This window comes from Callorhinchus milii, unplaced genomic scaffold, assembly GCF_018977255.1.
Source record: "Callorhinchus milii isolate IMCB2004 unplaced genomic scaffold, IMCB_Cmil_1.0 Scaffold17, whole genome shotgun sequence".
Taxonomy (NCBI): Eukaryota; Metazoa; Chordata; class Chondrichthyes; order Chimaeriformes; family Callorhinchidae; genus Callorhinchus; species Callorhinchus milii.
In genome coordinates this window covers 13,576,866-13,600,636 of record NW_024704758.1, presented here as the reverse complement: position 1 = coordinate 13,600,636, position 23,771 = coordinate 13,576,866, and the positions used below count along the sequence as shown (strand labels likewise).

Below are 23,771 nucleotides of genomic sequence, written 5' to 3'. Positions count from 1 at the left end.
TCTGTATTGAATTTTAAAATAGTTTTTAAAAAAATATATAGGATAATGCCAAAGTTTTTAAACAGAATTATAGATGAAGCAGAATGACTAGTTGTATGGAAGCAAGCTTTGTGAGCAAGTCTGGACACTTTTTGTTCAGGTGGAAGACGTGATAAGGCGCTATGTCAAATGCAACGATCATTATAACATGGCAAATGGTCATGAGCACAGCTTGCCTTACGTGAAAGGAAATAGTGATGTGTCCTCACTTGACTGTAGGGTTGATGGGGCTAGAATGACCTGTAGGCCTGTCTGTATCTGCAGAAACCACAGGTTTAACTGTTTCGTTTTTGTCAGCTCAATGGGCTGTTGAGAAGCCCAACAGTACACAGCTCTGACTGACTTGAAGCAGCAGCTCATGTTGATTGCATCCATCTGAGTGCGCTTGTGCTGATCTTTTTTTTCACATGACCGTGTTCATTTAATTTGTTTCAGTCTTGGTCTTAGTTCCTGCATGTTGTAGAAGCATTTTTTTTGGGTGGGGGGGGAGTTAGATTGAAGGGAAATCGTGAATCAATATTTGTTCCAACGTGGAAAGCGTTTGTGAATGAGAGACCCCGAGCAATTTCAAGCTTCATGTTGGTTAGTCATACGACCAGCATTTTTGCTCAGATTTTATTGTTGGACGGGGACCAGAAGTGAAGCTTGTCCATGCAGGTGCAAATGCTGTGGCTAATTGCACTTGTTTTGTAATGCATCAGTGGCAACTGTGTGTTCAAACCACTTTCTATAGTTAAGATGAGTGTTCTTGAAATGGGAAAATATGCGCTGAATATAGCACAAATGCTTCCATTGTGAGGTTGACTTCCATTTACCTGGTATGGCAAAAGCAATTTGTCTATTTTGTATGAAAGTCACATTTTCTTTACTTCATCTTGATTATTTATCCCAAGAAAAATACCTTGAATGATTCTCAGACTGGTTGTAATATTCACACTGACAAGTAATCGTTCAGAAACTTGATGAGAATAAGTTGAAAATGTTATATAATAAGGTGGAGTTACTGTTCCTGTTAGATTTTTTTTCCTTCAGTCTTGCTTGAATATTCTTCAAATGCTGCCACCACACTTAATAATTTGTGGCTGGTGGGGTTTAAATGATTCCGCTGTGTCTTATTTTGGAAACATTTATTGCTTGAATCAACCTCTTGCTCTAATGAAAGTTATCATGAGATATAAAATACAGGCATTTCACCTGAAGCTATTTTATTAATGTGTATTATTTAAAACATTACTCCACTACTTTTGACATCTAGATTTTAAGAGATTTAATACACACGTGAAAAATGATGATTCACTTACTAGAAAGTGTTTGGTCCTGAATATTGTAGTTCTATTATCAAAACTGACCAGGTTTTATTTTTCCCACACTCGTGAAAAGTACAAGAATTAAAATTGATAGTATACTCGCGTTTTGCCCATAAAATATACCATCAATTAACTTTACAGTGTATTCTGTGAAACGCTTTCAGACATCTCGAAACCGTGATAAGACGCTATATCAAATGGAAAAGCACTTAAATGCTAAATAACAGCTTCAAATGTGATGCTTTAATATGTGTACAGCATAATTAGTCTGTTTGATAACTATCTGAAGTTGTAGTGGTGGGGAATGCATTCTGGTACAATATTTTGGTAACAAGGAAGGGTTAGCTAGATCTATAAATGTGAGTTTAGAGATAGTCTGAAGCTATATGTATACTGAATACCATGTTTAATGGGTTGCCTGAGGCAGTACAGGCAAAGGAAGGGAAGTTATTCCTGTCGAGGTTTGATATATATTGCTTTACGTGCCCAATAATACAGCAATGTTGCATCAAAGAAATAATTTGAGTGAGAAGTGAATTTAGATTTTTAACACCAGAATTTGAAATTCTTGGGAACAAAATAGTGAAAAGTAACTGGAACTTTTCAGGGATGTGCAGTGACATCCAATAAATGCAGGTATGTTCCCTATTACTGCCCTGGAAGATTTTGTGTCAGGTAAAGCCAGAACTATTGTAACGTTCCAGTGTGTCAGTCTGGCTCAGTGATAGCATTTCGCCTCCGAGCCAGGAGGTTGTGGGTTCAAGCCTCACTTCAGAACCTTGGAATCACATCGTCTAAACCAGTGACAGCTAACGTTTTTGGTCAGCCAACATAATAAGTTTTCTTGATTGAATATTTCTTGATTTATGCCATAACTTGAACTTGGTCGGGATTTCCTTTGGATTAAAGCATGTAATTAGATTAGAGCCTAATAATAATAATAATAATCCCTCCAAAACCAAAACAATAATAAATTGGTCATTTTCAATCTACGACTGTTTGTGGGACATTGCTGTGCGCAATTGGCTGCCGCGTTCGCCCACAAATATACAGTCAATTCACTTTACAGTGTGTTCTGTGAAGCGCTTTGGGACGTCCTCCCGACGTGAAAAGCGCTATATCAAATGCAAGGATTATTATTATTATTATTATGTGTTTTAATATTGCATTGAGGTCATTTCGCTCAATGTTTTACCAGAATAATGTCAAATAACCTACGATATGAACCTAAGAGTAAAATTCCTATCTCTTGTAAGACAGTGAAGAAGCAAGTTGTATTCCCCAACTTTCACAAGGCCTTCTTCATTCTTTAAACTGAACCAGACTTTATTACTGAGCTCCTACTACCCACCTCTTCTTTTTGTACTGTGCTCTTGAAGCACTGGGGATATGTTTATTATTTATAGATGCATTTATATTTAATGGGGGCAAAAAATACTGTTGTGGTTATTGTATCGTACTTACTGCAAAAAGAAATAGATTGTTCAAATTGTGATACGACGGTAGTTTATTGTTGTGCCACTAAATGAGCTTTCTTGGGAGAAAATGGTAGAGAAGCACAGTGGCCCCTAGTCACAAAAAAGAAGGCACATTATGCATCATATCATGATGACTTAATAAGAATCTATTGCTGTGTTATTTTTGGTAATATCAATACGCCAGGTGCCTTGCGCTGGTAACTTACACAAAGAAAAAAAATAAGTGTCAAAGCATTGTACTGTAATTACAGTTAAGAGTAGTGATTTTTTTTGTTGGCAAAAGTGCCTCAATACTTCTCTGGCTCCCTTAATGACTATCCCTCCGACCCCCCACCCCCCTTCCCCACCCCCAATTTATGTTACCAATACTGCCATTGGAAATAAATAATGTAATTTACAGGCCGTATAAATTGCAGATAAAATCTTCAAAATGGCCACCTGGGGCTAAAAGAGAGAGACTCGGGGTTAGAGCATGCAGAACAAGAGTATGTCTGCATCCCATTTCTGTGGTAAATAGATTCTTCTTTGGAACATGTAACCATAGCAAGGATCTGTCCACTCCGAAGCTGTAGGAAAGTCTGCAAACTCTTACTTGCCATTTCATTTAGGCGTTGCCTATTTACAGTCAACGAAAGTTCTTCAAAACGCATCGATTTCTACACGGCTTCTCTCATTAATGCTGAAAGATGTTTTTTTTTCGCAGATAAAACTGAGGTTGCGAGTGCGTCGATGGGTGTGCTGTCCCATAGTTTGCACCATTATTTATCCTTGCTCAGTGCTATTTCTTTCTCAAATCCATCCCGTTTGAGCTTGGGAGGGTGGAATAAATTAAAGAACTTTAAGTATCCTTCTCCAATTAACCAACATCATCAGGAGAGGCTGTGAGGGACTTAAAATAATAAATAATAGCCAGCAGCAGAATGAAGGAAGTTCTTTACGCAGAGAATGTGGAATTAATTCATTGTCGGGAGCTGTGGTTAAAGTCGACACATTAGTGAGTTGGAATTATCAAAATAATTTCCTTTTGCAAATGTATACGTTTCATAGGATTGAAGCTTTAAGAAGCTCTATGAAATGCAAGGATTATTATTGTTAATGGTAATAAATTGCAGGATGCTATTAAGAAACCTTTGAGAGTGATTTTATTCAAGTGCAGAACTTTTACCACAAGGTGGCATTATTTATTGAATAGTGAGAGATTAAACTATCCCAAGTCTTGGTTTTATGTGGTTTTCTGACTAATTTCAATATCATTAGAATACACATTTCATACTTTTTTTTGTTTTCTATTCTTCTGGCTTTCTTTGTTGCCCCAATGTACAGGATATTCTGGAGATACAGAAGCTAATGCTGCTCATTAACACCTCCAGTACCGATTGCATTACTCCTGAATCCATCACCTCCACAATGGACCACATGAAATTAAGGACTTTTTTTTGTTTGTTTTTTTAGCTTCACAGTACATTCACAGCAAATGCAACGAGCTGCACATTGGAGCAAACCGAAAGATTTCTCCTGTGTAGAGTTAATTGTTTGCTGATGCTCGCTCTGAAAGAGTAGGGTTACACTCCCAAAGTGTAGCAGCCTTTGTGGTAAGGTTACCCAAAAACCAAAACAAATCCTCTATTAACTGCAATACAACACACAAAGAAAAATTGACTTTAAAACATTAAGATAGCTTCCCGGTTCTGGTGTGGGAGAAATCCACGTGGATACGTTTTAAGATTGTGTATGTTGTGACGATCATAAATCTAGCAGTGAGAGGAACGCCAGGAACGTTTTTTTTCAATTTAGGCCACATTTAGTTTTATGTCTTCATACAGAAATAATGACTGCACTAACATAGTTACAACCAGTGGGTGTCAGCGCCAGACAGGGAATCAGATTCACTTGTAGGTAGTAGGCGTTCAGTGCAGTACATAATGCTGTTGCAACTGAATAGTGAAAACATCTGTATTTGCCTCCACAAATGTTTGGATTCTATTACAGTATATATTCACCATTTAATCATTGCTGAGCACTGTTGTAAACCAATCCACTTATTCTTCCGATTTCTTCGAAAACAAATTGCTTTCATTCCTGATTCAAGGAATTGAAGGAAAGACCCTCAACCAGCAGACAGAAAAAGTCTTTCATAACTTCCCAAATATTTATTAGGTAAAGAAATATCGGGTAAATTATCCATGTTTATTTGGGTAGTCGCGATGAACCCTTGTCCAATAGGTAGTAGAGGTATAAAGAGCTAGGGTAAAGGGTGGGAAAATTGGGATTAAAATTGCTGCTATAATCTAATAAACTTGTGGAACAGGATCGATCATCTGAATGATGTCCTACTTTTCCTGTCCCCCTATGGTCAATCAGAGAAAAGATCGTAAATGATGTATTTCAACCCTGGATACTTCATACACCAATTGATTTATTATATCCTAGAGTTTCATGAATGTGCTACAGGGAGTTGTGAAACATCTCATCCACCATGAAACACAATATAAGCTTGAAACCAAATAACTTGGTACCTTGTTGTAGTTTCTTTGGGATGTGCTAGATGTTTTACTGTTTTATTTGTTTCATTTCACCACCCGACCATTTCTATTGCGATCATCCATCAGATATGTTTTGTGCTATATTACTGTAGCATGCCTCCAAAGCTTTATCAATCCCACACGAAGAGTAGTTTTTTTTATTTTAATAAAACAATTCTGCATCTTAGACGCCAAGTTCCCATCTGTCTTCCTGTTCGGGTGAAAGTTAAAGATCCATTGGCACTATTTGAAAGGTAAAGGTAGTTTCTCTTTCCCGGTGTCCTGGCCAGCAATTCCCCAGATGAAAAAAAAATTAGTTATTCTCGAGGTGGCTATGTCAAATTGGTTCCTGAATTCGCGTACCAAATACATAGTCACTACACTTTACGCTTTACACTAAATCCTGTGGTGTGTTTTCAGCCATCTTACCCAGGTGCAACATGCTTTTATCGAATTAAAGATTCTTAAAAATATGTAGGTGACATTTTGTTTTACATTATCGACTCCGAATCCCTGACTGTCCAGCATCTTGGGACGTCCTCCCAATGTAATTTGTTGTTGTTGCTGCTGTGGTGGTGGTGGAAACTGGAGCATTAGATGTTAGATACCTTTACTCAAGTATTATCCCAAATATTAATTTCATGTAGCTGTTTGCACCTCAGCTTACAAAACTGGCAGAGAATCTGCAATGATACCTCTGCCTTTGATTATCATTCCAATGCTCTCCCTGCCACTACTGCTGTGTAACATGGGATTTACCTTATAAAAGAGGAGCTAAAATCAATAGTTATTTTATTATACCCCTCAATGTGATATATATATATATTTTAAAACACCCAGTACACCCAATAACTCAGACTGACAGCGACAATCAGTGTAAAGAACAGAAACTTTGCACACGCCCTGACTCAGCAGCTATGTCAGAGTGCACTCCCAAATTATACGGAGAATGCCAGCTCATGCCAAAATCCTCTCGTGTGTTGGACTGAAAATGCATCAGAAAACCTTTAGGTTAGTTCTGCACAAAGCAAGAGCCTAAGGATTGTGATGTCAGCTAACACCAACAGCCTCTTCTATCTCCTACTGACATCATTCACTGATGATGATTATCCACTTATGCCAAATACTGCAAACTATTTTTTCACACATGGTCTCATCTGCCGATTAGGATGGGAAAGGTTATAGAGAAATGACAGGGATAATGGAATTAAAGAGATTTGTTGAATGGCCCGGGGTCTGCTGTTGTGTACTTGCCGCTATAACCAAGACAGTCAAAGGGTATATGCAGATAGAGTGAGGGCTGACTGCTATATTGGGAACATTTCATTAAAGTGGACATCTGTGACAGATAGATTTATTCCCCACACATTCAATTGGATATTTTTCCAGACTACTATACGTGGTCCACAGCATTACCAGCGATGATGCATTTGGCAAATCGTTAATCAGAAAAATAAGTGAAGGGAAGATCTGCTTAAGTTTCATTAATTTCTTGAATAATCAAGTGAATAATCATCTCGGGTTCCTGCTCCTCGTCACGTTTGTGCCCTCTGCTCCACGTTGAACCAGAAATATGTCCCATCATTTGGTACTATTCGTGAAGGGAGTTTTTCTCTCCCGGTGTCCTGGTCAACAATCCCCCAAATAAAACTGGGCACTCACTCCATGGCTGTTGGTGGGACATTGTTGTGCACAAATTAGCTGCGGGTTTTACAATATATTCTCTTAAGTGCTTTGGACCGTCGTCCTGATGTGAAAGGGGCTGTACCAGATGCAAAGATTATCATCATTATTTATTTGCAATGCTTCAACTAATTTCTGTATTTACTGTGTTAGGTGATGTTGTGTGATATAATGTAAAACAGGGTCTGCGCTCCACACGGTACTTCTCCACCTCCTTGCTCTTCGACTTCCAAATTTGTGTTAAAAAAGATAATGTTGTAAGTAAAATATACTCAAGACCTTTCTCTTTGACCGTGCGTCTCAAGACCTTTCTCTTTGACCGAGCCTTCAGCTCCCCTCTCGACTCTCTACCCCCTCCTCGCTCCCTCCCTTCCCTCCCCTCACCCTGACCATTTCCCCCCTGCTCGGGTCCTGACCCAACTGTACAGCGCCTTGGGATGTCCTCCCGACGTGAAAGGCGCTCTATAAATGGAATCTTCTTGTTGTTGTTGCACTTCTCTGGCTCATTATATCACCTCACATTACAGCTCCCATGCTGGTCTTTTTTTTTAAAGTATTCATTTCCGCTTTCCACTAACGCCTGTTCTGCTGTGTTGATCCCACGCTGATCTCTTGTTCTTCCCACTCAGTTTTAAGATACACGAGCACAATTCAACCCAAGGCAGAAGGATTCTCTTCAGTGTCCCCCTACTTCTGATTTCTGAATTACTCTGCTATGGACCACTGACCCGTTTCTGCTACCTGCGTCTTAATATCTAAAATAGTCCTAAATTTTTTAGTACAATCTTAACATTGCCTATTGCAGAGCTGTAGCGCTGCACATCGAAATGTGATGCGTTTTTGTGATGCCCTCTTAATGATGGCTTGCGTAACTCACTGGCAGACATACTGATTGTAAATCGTACCATTCTCATTTGTGCGTACAGCAGTAATGTGTCAGTCTTTGAAACGCAGAGCCAAATCCAGTATCCTCTCTATTCATCCAATGGTGAAAAACAGTTTTGGTTGAACAAATTGGCTTCCAGATCAGTGCATTTAGTTTTATTATTATTTGCATGTTCAAGAGTCTTACTCAAATAGCAAATAAATCCTCATGAACCGCAGACCTCACCGAAAAGTGCTCCTCAGGAATATAGCTATGACAATATTAAAGATTAGCTTGGGATCAGTTCCTTGTCAGGGTCTTTAAGAAAAAACAAATTGCAAAACAGAATTCCCTTGTATTTTGAGACATTTCTAAAAGATCCATTCAGTTCCTGCAGTGTCACAGCAAAGAGTCAATTACTGTAACGTGTCTGAGACAATATTAAGATGCAGACATGTCCGATTTGTAACATCCTCAACATTGTATGAGGAAGACATTGCAGCATTTTCCCACTGTTTTCTATTTCTTGAAAGAGCCTTGAATGCTTACGTATTTGGCGTTGACAATACCTAATTAGCCACAAAAGCTAAAAGCCATTCAAGGCTGTAATTTAAGTCTCTGTTGTTCTAAGTATATGATTTATACACTCCTAAGCTTTGTAGTAGCACAGTCTTGCAAGGAGTAGATATTCAATGTTTTACTGCATTTTACCCCAATTTATAACAGTCGTTTTTAAATAAATTTAGGTGTGACCACATGATTCAGCAACTGCAAGAAATAACATGAAGCGCGGCTTTGTAAGGGAAATGGATCAATTTCAAATTCATTTATGTATTTTTTACACAATAGTTATTTTTTTAACAAAAGCAACAGGACCTCACAATAGCAGTGTTAGTGAAATCTCAATAACCTATCTTGTATCTGAAAATCTAGATTATAATCTTGTAAATCCTGGGAGATTAAGGTCTATAATTTAAAGGAGGCATTTTCTGTGTTAGTATCTCACCACAAGATTAACTGTTTGCTTCATCTGACTGCTTCATTCTTCAGATCACAAATGTAATTACTGTTTTACTAAAAGGGAGATTATTGACCGGTTGATAGACAAAGCAGAGCTTTGCATTCGGAAAGTAAAGTTGAAGCAATTTCAAATCAATTATTTCACAAGAAAGCATATGCTAAATTTCAAACTCTAAAGGGAATTCAGATAACAATTAGTTAATATAATCCCAGCTAGCTTTGCCTGTGTACTTTTTACCTTGTAATTATGGATGACAGTCTCTCTGCCACAGGAGCTCCAGCAATGATTTGTGATAGCAAACCAATTATCATTTTTACTATTTTGGTAAGTGTAGTGAAAGGTTGCTTGTGATGTGGTGGGTATTAAGGATGGTTAATAGGTTTTAACTGTACAGTAACTGAAAGTTTAAAAACTGCCGTGATAAAAAATGGTCAGATATTTCTGTCAGTTGTATTAATAGCAATGACACATTGCATTGTTACTAATGTTTCGTGTGACATATTTAGAGATCATTCCTCAAATATTGCATATTTTCTGGCAGTTTTCAATTAAAGTGGCCACACAATACCCATTCGAAATTAGTGCATCATAACATGTATTTATGTTATCTGCTACATTCAATTTTTTCTTCAGATAATAGAGCCTTGTTTTATTTTAGTCTTTAGAGGTATATAATATTAGGCCAGGATGAAGTCTTTATTTTTTTTGCTTTTTTTAATCAAGAGTATCCAAATGGATGGAACTCAATTAGGTATTCATTCCAATGTATAATAAAAAGCAAGCTTATGTGAGCTGATATGATATGATAATAAAATTAAATATTATGCAGAGTACCTCATATGCTGTGCTACGAGCTATCCATAATTTATTGATGTAACTGTCACTGGATTTTACAGCACCGAAAGTGTCCTTTTAAATCGGTGATTTACAGTTGCTAAATCACAGCTTCTAAATCAACCATTTATGTAATCCCTGCTCTTGGGAAAGCTGGCTAGATCTTTACAATATGCTGAATATATAGTTCAATTGCTGTATAAGAGCTGCTATATTAAAAAAGTTCAGTTTGAGCCCAAATGTCCTGATAACGAAGCTTTAAACTGTACACAATATTCTGCAGTTAACAGCAAAATAAATGGCACCTTAAAACACTGGGTCAGTGATACCTGCTTGATCGTTGTGGCTGGTTAGCGAGAGCTAAGTTTCATTTTATTTTCCCCCCCTCTCCTAATGGCATTCATAATTGCTCTCAGTACTCGTGCGTCCTTCAGCAAACCCCTCATTCTGATTCATGACTGATCTGTTTCCATGGGAACATTCTATACTAAGTACGAAGAAACTCCGTTGCTATAGTGTAAGCATTGGCAATAAGTAGTTTTCTATTCTGAGCCCGAGAACTGAGATCATAAAACAATGGATTTCCGAGGCAATGTATAGTGTTCTGTACAATAAAGCTGCCCGTTACATCGCTGAGAACCGTTACGTGTAACCTGGGACCATCTTTGTCTGGATCTGGGATTCCGTTAACGTTTGGGGCTGAAGATGAACCGGGAGTTTAAAATAGCAAAAGACTTTGCACATTCGACTGAGGGGAAGTGAGGAGATATACGACTACGACCCCCTCAAAAAAAGTGAAATGTACACCACTAGTGGACAGGCTGCTGCTGATACTTCCAAGTCAAAGAAGAAGGTTCATTTTGGAGGTACTATAATGTCACTTGATCTTCCACAGCTATTATGTCGATCAGACAGAAAACGCCAGGCACAAGGATTACAGCATTTATGTGGTTCATTAATTCCGGGGTGTGAGAGCGACTGTTCTTCTTCTTTTTGCTTTCGGCATTTGGTTTCTTACTTGAAGTCGAGATACAGCATTTTTTAAGTTGTTATGTGAACGTATTGAATAGATGTGTTGCATTTAGAGCTCACTTGGTGGTTCTGCAGATTGTTAAAACAGGAAAATGTTAGGAGCAGCGTATGCAATGGCATCGGACAAGCGGTTTGCAGTTGAGTATCTAAAATCTGTACGTCGTACATAGTATGTTATTTCTATCTTACCTTTATATTCTAGCCCTAAAATCTTGTGCATATCTTTTTTTTGTTGAGTTTAACCCAAGCTGTTCAATGATTCTTCTGGTGCAAACGTTGCAAGATTTTTTTTTGACAGTGCACTACAGAATAAAATTCTGTCAGGACAGATCAGGAATCCGGTAGAAACCATGGAAAATTAAAACTCGAAAGAACCTTAACATTTTGAATGAATTATTTATCATGATGGTTGAGACGATTCTAGTTTGGTCAACTAAAACTTTAAAAACATATACCGTAATGGGTTATAGTCATGTCTTGGGAGAAATGCAAAAAAAAAATCTCTTGGGATGAAAACGATCTGATGAGATTTTTTTTATTTTTTTTGCTTCCTGCTGTTTCTAAATCACTTGAAACCAGTTAGTGTTTGTGGGCTAAATTGTTGATGGGAGGTTGTTCTGACTTGCTCTTAAGTGGAGCAAAATTGCTTAAAATGCTTTTTAGCCCTTGAATACTTAAATGCAAGTGCATTCAACATATTGTTCTTAATTTCTGACGCTGGCTCTCAAAAAGGAGAATTTTTCAAAAGTACTGAAGTGCTTTACTGCGCCTTGCTAAATTCACCATCTTATTGATGAGCACTTCGGTGAGCAGATGCTGTTTTAATTCCTCAAAGGCACAATGAACACTCTTAAAAAAGAATTTGTGTGTACGTGTGTGTGTGTAAAACCCTGTCACATGAGTGAAAATCATTCTTAGAAATTGAAAATCATTCTTAGAAATAAGCATTTTGGGTCATAGTTTGTATTCGAGTTAAATATTTTATGATAGGTATTAGTTAAGTTTGCCCGAGGTTCAAGGTGGTTCACCTTAGAATTATTGATCAGTTCAGTATTTCTTTTATCTCTTTATTATTGCAGTTGCAACAGGCACTTAAAGCGATTCACACATTCCAATGTATGTAGCTGCAAGGCCAAAAGTGAAGCAAAATGCACTGTCTTAAAAACAATTAACACACTTTGTGGCTTGGAATTGCTTCAATATGAAGCAGTTCCAAGTTTTGTGTTCAGAAACTACAAGAATCCTGCGCCATTGTAGTCGACCAGAATTCCTAAAAAAAAACCACATTATTAAATTGCAACAAATGGCAAGGATGGCAAGAAAATTGCGCAAATGACATTTAACAATCATTCAACTCTGTAATCAATACGGTAGAACAAAGATCTGTAATTCTCTCCAGTTGCTAGTGCAAGCCGTAGATAGCACCGTTAGTTTTAACGGGTTTTCTCTGCAGTATTATTCTAACGTTATAAAATGTGAACAATTACAGATTTGAGTAAGTGCATGGGAAATGGGATTGATGGCCTACTTTCTTGCTCGTTGGAAGGTATGTTTAAGATTATGATTCATAAATTAAACTACAGTTGCCCTTAAAAAGATAACACGTACACAACCCCGAATGCAAACTGCAGTTACGGAAACCTGTGAAACATGTAAATGCTTGTGTGTCGATCACGTGACACTTGGTGCCGTCTTACTTGTGTCGTCATCTAATCTTAAGATTCCTTTTGATCTGTAGTAACTCGGCAATTCTTTCATTTTAATCAACCACACTGGCAGCTAAACGTCCTTGCCGTTTCAAAGCAAAGAAATAAAATGTTATGTAAAATAGTCGAGCATTGTGTCGATGTCGCCTCTTTGCTGACGGGAACGGAATTGAATTTCTTTCTCAGCCACATAAAAAAATAAAGGGTGTTGGCTTTCTGTGGTGTATGAATACCTACAGTAATGCAAAGCAAAATTCTAGGCACTGTGGTGCACAAAATGAATTCTATTCACTGCTGTGGTGCATACCTAGCCTTGCACTGCTGAGAAAATATTAATCAGGCTATGCTTTCGTGGCAATGCATTGGAATTACATTTGCACGGTAGGTTAAGACCTCACATGGTGCAGAAAACATAAAGGAGAGTATTTGCTCCCCCAGTCATACCTCGGGCTGAAATGGTCTTTCCTAAGAGTATTTCAATTTTTGAATATTTGGCACACACATGTTTAAATTATGTTAGTAATGGTATTTCAGAGCTTTTACAGACTTTGGCAAATTTCCTAAATACAGCCCTAATCTTGAAGCGTTTTTTTTGTAACTACTGACCCAAGTAGAATATTACCCCACCCATAGGGAATAAAATTTAATCCAACAATTCTGGTAAATCGTGTATGTATTCTATGCAATAAAAATGCGTGAAAGCTGCTTCAAGACTGCAAGAGTTATACAAACTTGAACCATTTGAGCTTCACTTTCAGAAAATCGCAAGAGAATTTCATATGACAAAAATCCACATAGCCATTTGAATTAATCTTTCCAGATTATTAAATCTTCTTCCCATTGCTGAACACGGTATTCACATGTGTGGCCTAACCAAAAGCACTATACAGCTTTACGTTGACTTCAAGGAATTTGATCTCAATTGATTTGACAATGTGGCCCAGGTGTGTTCATTTCTGTTTCATGGTATTTGGATATGTTGCGTTAACTAGGACCCCTACTTTGCTTTCAACGTTTTCAAGTTTCACCCCATCCATGTAGAACATTCACTTCCAATATTTACTTCAAGCACGTCGTACCCCATTATAACACGCCTCTTTCATAGCACGAGTCAACTTATAATGCAGTAATAATCATAAACCTCGCATTTGATATAGCGCCTTATTACGCCGTCGAAACGTCTCAAAGCGCTTCACAGAATATACTATAAAGTGTAACGACTGTGTGTTTTGCGGGGGAAACGCGGCAGCCAATTGCGCACAGCAGTGTCCCACTTTTGAAGGGATTATTACCCCAGAAAGCGATTGACTAATTGTCTAACAAGGAAGGAAGGAAATTTGCCTAAGGTTTCGCCCTGTATTATAGTACAAATGGCTTGTGGACCCACACTTGTGCTTTTGCAGTGTTGTAAGCCTTGGGATGCACTGCAACCTTGACACGATCCATGTTGTGTTCCTCTTTGATTTTGGAGGTTGGCTCTTATTGTGTTCAGCACATTTGTATTTTCCCTGGTGGCATGTGAATGTGCAAGTTTAAAAAGTGTGACCTGGTTTTAGGAGCTTTCAACAAACTTAATGTGTAGCAGATAATATTTTTATCAGAAATATTCGCGTCATTATATTTTGTACACATCTGATGATAAATGATTAGAATCAGAATTAGAAGAAATATATGAAACCGCAATGAGGTTTTCTTCTATATTTCAGTTCTCTCAGAATAACTTACATTTTGGGTTGGTGGGGAGGGGCGGGGAATTTGTGGCACACAAATGCTATTCAGCTCCCAAAGAGTTGTTTAGATTGAATGCAAATGCTTAGCGGGAAAAACAGCAGGAATAAATTTGCCCACTTTTTTGTATTTGGCGATTTTTCTTTCCTTTTCCCCACCATCTTTTTTTTTCATAGCCATTAATTTCCTTGACATTCTCCTCTTGTCGGGAGAACTGGCAAATTGGAGACAATCCTTTGCAGCTGCTGTGATGCTCATTCGTGGTTCATAATGGCAGGAGGTGTGTTCCCATGGGTGAGATTAATAGAGTGGCGTTCTTTCAAATGGTTTGATGCCCACTATATAGCACAGCTGAGGACCAGTAAAACACACCGTCTCTATGGTGGAATTTAAACCAATGTGGACATGGGAGTATATCATTGCCAGTTATAGAAATATAAACCTGTCATCTTAACTGTTGCAATCTGTTTTCAAGAAGATTTTTTTAAGCACAGGGAATGTGACACGTAGATCGGTTATGTTGACCCAATTCAATGAACAACCCCCCCCAAAAAACTGAGCATTTTACTGAGTTCTGTGTGTAATTGAATTCCTGTTACCGCATGGAATTTCCATGTATAGGTGGGACACATGGAACTTGTTTGGTTTGGATGCTCTTAAGCATGGTGATGGGTTTCTGCAAGTGACAGACACCCAACTGATCCGCAAAAATGACCATATTTCTATATTAATCAAACAATAGTAAGTATTTATGAAATAATTTTGTTAAAAAAAACACTTATTGGCATTTGGTCTATTTCATGTGCGTTTCATTCACAAATAAATTCACAGAGAGAATTGTGGATTGAATTTGGTCATTGGAATGTAGGTTGTTAGAAATTAGTACTCTTGAGAGACTTTCACTTTCACAGACAAAGTGTCGATTCATTCGAGATCAAATTAGATAGATTTCTGTTAGGAAATAATATCTCGGGAAATAATACGTAGTTTGGGCATAAGATATCATGTGACTGCCAGGATGGTGGAAGGTGAACTGGATGGACCTTGGTCTTCTTTGGCTTAGCAAATTCTTATGTTCTTATTAGCTATCACGCAGTTTTTTCACAAAGTGCCCCCAGATGGGAAAATAAAGTCATACTGGAATAACTTCCTTTGCGGTTAGGGTTAAATGATATTGGAAGGGTAGGGAGCTTTACTTTGCCTTTGTCATCGGCGAAGCTGATCTTGGACTCTTTGATGCTTCAAATGAACAATTGCTCCACTCAATGCACCAGCATACCTCAACTTGGTGAGGATGAAAATAAAGTCCAAAAATAAAAGCTTTGTAGCCTTTCGGTTTTTTGAAAGGGTAGCAGCAGCTCTGTTTGCAAGTGAGTAATAAGGCTGTAATTTATTCTATATATAACAATGGTATTTAAAATGAAGGATATTAACCCTGAATTTGGAAGGCTGTGGTAAATGTTTGTATGAATTGATTGTATGAAGGTCTGTTTTTCCCTATCATGTGGTGTGTAAAGGAAATTCTATAGTAACTCAGGAAAGTTTGAGTTATTAAACAGGGACTTTAATAACTATCAAGTGAAATGGTGAATTTTGAAAAGCTTTTTTTGAAAAAACTTTTTTAAAAAAGTTAGGCATTTAATATTGTTGAAAGACTGTCATGACTGAGAGATTTCATGCAGAAATCTCATCTCCAATGGTAACTGGAAAGTAAAACTTTATGAATCATAAAATAATTATTTAATTGTACTAATGTAGAATCGGACGATAATGAGGGTCCAGTATAAATGAAGTAGGTCTAACTAATGTTCAAGCTGTTACCCAATGAACTCTGCTTTATTTAAGGGCAGGATGTATTATTTTTGGATAAAGTGTTAGACTAGACAGTAACATGCAATCCTATCCTCAGTCAATATCCAGACTTGCCTAAGTTGTTCCTAGCCAGCAACGTTGAGATGTCGTCACCGTGTGAAAGGCCACTATCTAAATATAAATCACGTTGTATTTCCAGCAGAGGTCACTTGATAGTGATTAGTAATGCTGTCTGATATTTTTCCGCTCCCCTGTCCAGGGTCATTGATCCTTAATTCTTAGATTCTAGGGAAATTACTTTCATTTCATCTGTGATACGAGTGATGCAGTCTGATATTCTCAAAATAAAGATTCATGGAATCCAGTTAGTTTTTTGTTAGTTTTGCTTTGAAAATATGACTATTGTTCACCTTAATGCTATCTGACTGGTTGTAGGCAATAGACATTGTGTGGTAATTATGATTGTACAGGAAAATAACTATCTTATACTTTCAGTAGTGTTTTTTTCTTGATCTCTGCAGAGTTCAGTAATGTGTGAGACAACCCAATGTGATTGTAAATGATTAGTTTTTCTTAATGCTTTCCTGTTTTGGTGATAACTGAAGTAGGCAGCAAAGTCTGGGCAAAAGAGCAGGTCATTGGGATTAATAGAAATGCCATGATCTAAGAGGCTGGTAGAACAAGCTTGATGAGTTGAATGATCTCCTCTTGTCCCAGCTTTCCTTGTAATACTAATATACTCGAATGGGAAAATAGTTATATCTTTAACTTTCTGATTGGAAAGCTGTTTTAGGCTCTAGTTCATAATCAGTCCATGCACGTGTCTTGTCGAACAGCTTCAAGGGTATCTCAAATGAAAAATTGTTAGCATTCATACGACCAATCAGAAAATAGAAAGGTGCCTATGGGTAATCAAATTAGAAATAAATTATTGTTAGTCTTGAAAATAGTCAAATTGTAACCTCCCTTTAAACTCTCTGAAGATTTTATAGCTCTTATCCCAACGTTACGGTGACTCACGTAGCAGACGCACTGAAAAGTAATGAATGAAATTTGTATTTCACAGATAATGCTTAACAGCTAAGAAATGATACGGAATGACTCATCCGTGCCTTGTAGATGTTGGCGAAAAAATCCCATATTGCACTTAAAACGGTGGCACGCATTTGATCATGTTCCTTCTTGCGCATAAAAAATTGATGATACACACTGCAGAAACAGTGTGCCATGGTGATGTTCGAGACAGCTACAAGCAGGGTGGAGAATTATTCATCTTGTGTCTGAATGGAGCATAATTATCCTTCCATATATTAAAGGCATTCATTTGAACAACCTTAACTTTTCTTAATTTTCTGAAACATGTCTTGCCTCTTCACAGAAACCCGTACAGACAGAGCGAAGAAATTATTTAGGCACTACACTGTTGGATCCTATGACAGTTTTGATGCCACAAGGTAGGAATTCGATGTTACATTTTGTCAATTGTCAACATTTTTGGGGGAATAACAAAAGGTCTATTGTCCATACCTGTACACGTGTCGCTTTGTCTGTATTTGACTCTCTCCAAGTGTGAATTCAGATGATCAAAATGCGTGTATTTCAGGGATCAAACCTTTCAGATCACAAACATAAAGCTTTGGTTCTTGGTTGGCTGGCTGGTCTGGCATATCTGAATGTATTGTTCAGGTTTTACGTTAGGAGTAACAGAATATTTTACCATATGTATTTTACAAGTTGAAAATGATGATCTGGACTTTCTCCTAGCTGCACACTAAAAGGGTTGCCATTGGCAATTAATCTGCCTACTGCTTGGCCAGGAAGAAGGTTGATAATGTTGGTGCTCTGTCTCCAACTATTACTGATTACTGCCAGCAGGAATGGCAGTAGGAAAAATTATCTGGCAGTAGTTTGTGTTGGCAGGTAGAGAATCAGGCCAAGTCAAATATCTAGGCCAAGACCTTTTTTTTTAATTTACATATTAGTAATGCTATATGTTGCTATAAAGGCTGATTTTTATATTGATTTGTCTTTGCACAAGTGGGATGACCGGAAAATTCAGTCGGGCAAAGTGGAAATAAAATTCTTGCTATACAACCTGCAAAAGTATTGTATTATATAGTACTTGTGGTGCTCCTCAAAACTAAATGTATTTACCATAGTTTTTTAAAGGCCTTGGGATGTGCTCCCAAAGTGAAAGGCACTGTATAAATCTAAATTTGTACTGTCTTGTAGGCTAATAACTAAGCAGAAAATAGCCTCGATAGTTGCTAAACAATCAAATCGACTTAAATAAAAGTTCATAATATCTAAAATAAACCAACAGCTCTTATAATACAGTATTAAAATAAAATATTTGAAGAGTTGAAACATTTCTGGAGTTATTGATTTTGTTGGAGATTTAAATAGTCATTTTAAATTACAAGCTTTAGAATTCCCCCTCACTCACGGGACTAGTTTGTAAAATCCTTTGTTGAGCTAAATTGGGAAACTACACTCATCAAATTCTACTGTTTGCAACTGATGCAAGATGTGCGATGTACAATTAATCTGAATAACTGAGAAAAATGGCAGGAATGACTGAGTATAGCAGAAAATATGAGGTGGTAAGAGGAATTGGCAAGAGTGAGCAAAGAATAGGTTGAGAGCACCACTACAGCAAATCAATACAGCGAGAAAATAATGATTTAATTAGTTGGGAGCACAGGAAGAAAACCAACAATCATGTTGAGCTACAATAGGGGTTCTCAAATTGTCTGGAACCCCAACACACTTCATGTGCTCCAGCTGTGAGTTGTATCCCAACCAGACCTCAGTAACATAGATGAATGAGGTAAACCTGAATATCATACAGAGCCCCTCTGGAGATTTTGGGCACGAGCCCGTCTTAACAGTTAGCAGTGCTGATGGTAGGAATGTAGATCCTGTATTAGCTTTTTCAGTAATGGTTCTAATATCAAACACTTCTAAAATAAAACCACATGCACTATTTGAACAGACTGCAGTGCAGTGCACATGTAGTCCACTGTGATCCCGGATGGTTTAAAATAGATGTGGTTGCCATTGGTAACATTTGAAGGTGCTGTAAGCTATTACCACAATTGGCCTCTGCCACCAGCTCTCCTCAGCAGGACTCCACTGCAGCTCCAAAACATATCACAGGCCAGCTCCACCAAATAGATTGTGCCTGTTTCTTGCAATGCGTAAAACAAGCACAAATTATGCAAATATTATTACAATAACCACCATCCCTTTTCATGCAGCTTTTAGTTGATGCCTTCTGCGCTTTGTCTAAACCGGGCATGTGACCCGATTTTGTTCATTTCGATCAGATGTTCTCCTGACATTAAATTGGATTGATTCGATGCCAGACAATTTGTCGCTTGCTCCTTTGTAAGTATCGGGCTTACTTGTTCGAGCAAAAAGCCAAAGACATCGATAGTAATGCAAAGACTGCAACCCCAGCCCCTTTCCGATAAGATTTTTAAACACTTTGCTCTGTGATGAGCTAAAAAGATTTTGTTTTGCCCACCAAGCATGAAGTATGTGCCTCCACTCCAAGGTTTCTCTTGCTAAGTCAAAGAGAGATCAGTTACCTAGGCTACCAGGGATCACCTATGCACCAGAAAACTGTCGATATACAGAGCGTCAGAGACTAGACTTACCCTCATCACCAAATGATCATGAAAATGTAATGAACAGTAATTATACCACAAAACAATGGGAGCAGTGGAATGGAGAATAATTACTCATAATGATTTTTTTAAAAAAATCTTCTATTTGTAGTAAATTTCTGCCATTTACACAATGGCAAACTTTGCCACAGACTTTGTCCCAGAAATAGCATCACCCAGTCGGTGAAATTGTCACACTGAGTTGAAGGTGGAACTAGGTTTCAACTGCCCATCCTCACTTCATATAAAATCTTTACAGACAGCAAATGGAGGAATATTTCATTCGAACAGTCTGGACAGAATTTGAACCCAAGTCCAAGAGGTAAAAAGGCCAGTGTCCAACCCACTGTTCTGCTCAGTGTCCCTGTACAAGTCTTTATCGTGTAATGGTACACACAGCTATTAGATGCCAGGCTCCTGAGGCTTATTACTAGGAAGCCTCCACTAATTAACTAAAGAAACTAAAAAAAATTAAAAAAAACTTGCATATCTAATTGAACTTGGGTCCCTAATTACTCATAAAAGTTTTGCAAAGCAGAAATCAGCCAACTGTGCTGATTCTCACCTGTGTGGTCTTGAGACTGGCTTTAAAGGACTGCCTTGTATAAAGCAAAATCAAATGCAAAAATGGGTTTATTTTTGTATCTTCCGAATATAATGGGAAACGTAATAGATCTGACTCAACACATATAATAATAATCACATCTGACCCAAAAGAGAAAAGAATAGCGACAAAAAGAGGAGCTGAAACACATGCAAGAAACATTTCAGTGCTAAATTATTAACTTTGTGTGTGTGCGCGCGTGTGTGTGAGATCGCATGCTTGGGCGTGAATGTCAAAATCATCTGCCACTCTTAGGGGTATGGACATTGATCAGGCGGATGGAAATAAAAACGAAAGGCACACAGCAGCAGATGGACCACACACTATTACTTAGAAGGCCCCCAGCATGGGATGGGACAGGTGCCAGCTGTCAATGGGGAAATGAAGAGATGTGGAGGAAGATGCTAAAATTTGGTCCGATTGCGATCAGCTGTTAGGTTTTTTTTAGCTCTATCTAATGCCTAATAGGCAGCACGGAAACTACTTTCGACAGTGAAGCTGTACATCCAGGAGTTTCACACACCCACTGGACAAAATCTCCCTAGTTATTGTGTGGGGTGTTACCACTGGTAAGTCGAAAGTAGCAGCCATGATTAATAGGGCTGCTGCAAACACTCCTGCTGATTGCCATACTCAAAGTGCAATGTGATTACCAGCACAAACTGGAAAAAAAAATTAAAGGTAAATGCACATGATGGTGTGGTTGTTAGCGAGTCATACAAACTAGAGAGGACCAAGGTTTTATCCCTGACCTGTGCTCAGGTAACGTCTCAGCTGCTGGTGGTGGTGGTGATAGGGTTATTGCTGTATTTTCCCTGAGTGTAGCCTTATTAGGGCGAGGAAATATCAAGGTTGCTGTCTATTGTCCCTTCCTGGGAAGTGCATCACTTAAGAGCTTTGCAACAAGGTACATGTTGGTGAAGTTATACATTTTTCTGACAGCGTTTTAGCAATGTACCTTGATAATGTGTCTGTTGGCATTGTTGTACGCTTGTGTTACGCACATTATAACTGAGGTGTGCTGATGATACGGTTTAAAATGTCACTGTCGCAAACAAAGGGATGTGTCCCAAATATTTAGTACTGTCTATGTCGCTTTATTTCCTGCATGAAATGGCAATCAACGTGTTAAGCCTACATTGGTGATTTAAACGGCAGTTTGCAATTGCTAAAGTAGCTGCATTGTGGCGTTAATTTCTTTTTGCCAGTACTCTTAAAGTACCCATTGAGTCAATTATTTGGGAGCAGGGGTGGATTCAACAGCGTGAGTCATACTGCAAATTCCCAGTTGTTGTAAGGCGTACTCTACCTATTTTAGAAGTTCTAATTGAAACAGGTTTTAATCAATTCTAAAACCAATATGATTGAAAGCGCCTTTGAAAAGATTTACGGTAGAATTTTGTTGCTAATTTTCTCCTCCGTTTTCTCCTCTACTGGGTGGTTGCATCCAGATAAATGAGCTTAACGCTCCAAAGAATTACATGACCAAATGTCCAACAGAAATTATTTATGACGTTCAATGAATTAGGATGTTTTTTGTAGCAGTTCAACTCTTTATTTTAACATTGTTATTCAATTCAATAACCCCCCCCCCCCCAACACTCCCCTCTTTCTCCCCCTTTTTTATTGTAATTTACTACTGTTGGGTTGTGAACAGACACTTGGAAATGTTTGCAAATCCAACATTTTTGTAGAAGAAATAATATCTAGGTTTGAATTGAGACAAGTCAACCCACACCCAGCACATGAAATATATTCATTAATGCAAGAAGTAAAATGGATGAACATGTGACAGAACATTGCACAAGCTGTTTGAAATGCAACAAGTAAGATACAGCGTTCTTCAGACATTTAATCTTCATATGAAACAGAAACTGAAAACAAATACCGAGGAGGAAAGGAGATAATGGAAGAAGGAAGACGTTCTTAGTCAAATGACCATGTGAAGCGATGCAGGTAAATAATTATTATTTTTACGATATTAATATGCGCAAGCATTGTTAATGTCATTAGATGACATGAAATTAGATTGCATGAAACAGAGAGAATACTAAATATTAATGCAAGTCTTTGAAGCTTAATTTTGCACGCTGCTTTAAAAATGGATTAAAAACAAATTAGCTTCACAATTGTTTTTGTGCTTAAAAGATGTGGATTTTTTCTTTTGGCAGATCTAAGAATGGCTGCTGAACTTTGGAAAGAATATTACTTTAAAGAATCCTCTACAGGTGGTACATGTGACGTGAGAAGAACTGGTTACAGGCAAAGACTACTGCAGACCAGATTCTGAGGACCGAAAGCTGATCTGCTGACTACATGTAGATGCTGCATGTAGGAATGTTCATCAGAGTGATGAGATCAGATCATCAGATCATGAGCTCAATCAAGATCTGGCAGAAGAAAATTCTTAAACATCCCAATCACAAAATCAATATACCCAACAACGAAGGACGCTCTGCATGTTCTCAAATCGCTTCTTAGGAAACTGCACCTTTCCTGACTTAATTATTGCAAAGACTTTTGTTTGATAGGAATAGGAACAGGTATAGACCATCCAGCCTGCTCAAGATCAAAGTCAGACCTCAAAAAAAAGCAGAATAGCATTCTGACTGCCAAGTGTTCAGCTTATGGAAAATGTACTGAACGAGAAGCTGTTCCAAAATCTCAATTACAGCTATCGGTTCCTCAATTTGGCTTTGGAGTGAATCAATTAGCTTGTGATGCTCTCAATCTCATAGAGAAGAAATAACTGTTTACTCGATGCCCAAAGTGAAGTTGTAGCAATTGACCGTAACGTTCCTAACACCTTCAACAGTCCTTCGGATGAGACGTTAAACCCGAGGCCCCATCCCTCTCCCAGTGTCCTTGCCAACAATCCCCCAAATAAAATTTGTGGGAGACTGCCGTTTGCAACTGGCTGCTGCATTTTTCCCACAAGATACAGTCAATCCACTTAACGGTATATCTTGTGAAGCACTTTGAGATGTCTCAGCAATGTGATAAAGCGCTCGATCAAATGCAAGGATTATTTTTTATTTTATTTTGCACATTAGCCTCATCGAGGTAACTTGATTTGGCTTTTTTAAAAAAAATAGTTTGTCTAGTTGCTGAATTGTATATGTATCTACCTCAGGGACATGTACATTGGAACATAACTAGTGGGTAGTCACCATATCTAGATAACCACACACGCATCCTTTGAGAAACTTTTTTAAGTGACACTCAGCTTATCAGGTTATGAACAAATTAATAACCCTTGTTTTAAATTGATGACAAATCTGAGGAAATGACTTGGAGAAATTTCAGGGACTGGCAGTAAGATCTGAATTAATATTAATAGAAATAGTCATTAATCTAGGATTCCACAGCAGTCTTAATTTCAACTATGTATGTTAATTCAACTTCATTGGCCGTTGGCTCAATGGGTCTGCTTTCATTGTCACTTAGTGAATAATTAGTGAATAAAAAT

At 37.9% G+C, this 23,771-nt stretch overlaps 1 protein-coding gene across 1 annotated transcript in view; it reads left to right on the top strand.

Annotated features, from left to right (window-relative positions):
• Positions 1-23,771, top strand: part of shank2b (SH3 and multiple ankyrin repeat domains 2b) — a 177,051-nt gene that overhangs the window by 89,234 nt on the left and 64,046 nt on the right. The window contains 1 exon segment of the mRNA XM_007887749.2: positions 17,406-17,481. Within this exon segment, the coding sequence (XP_007885940.2) occupies positions 17,406-17,481 (76 nt within the window).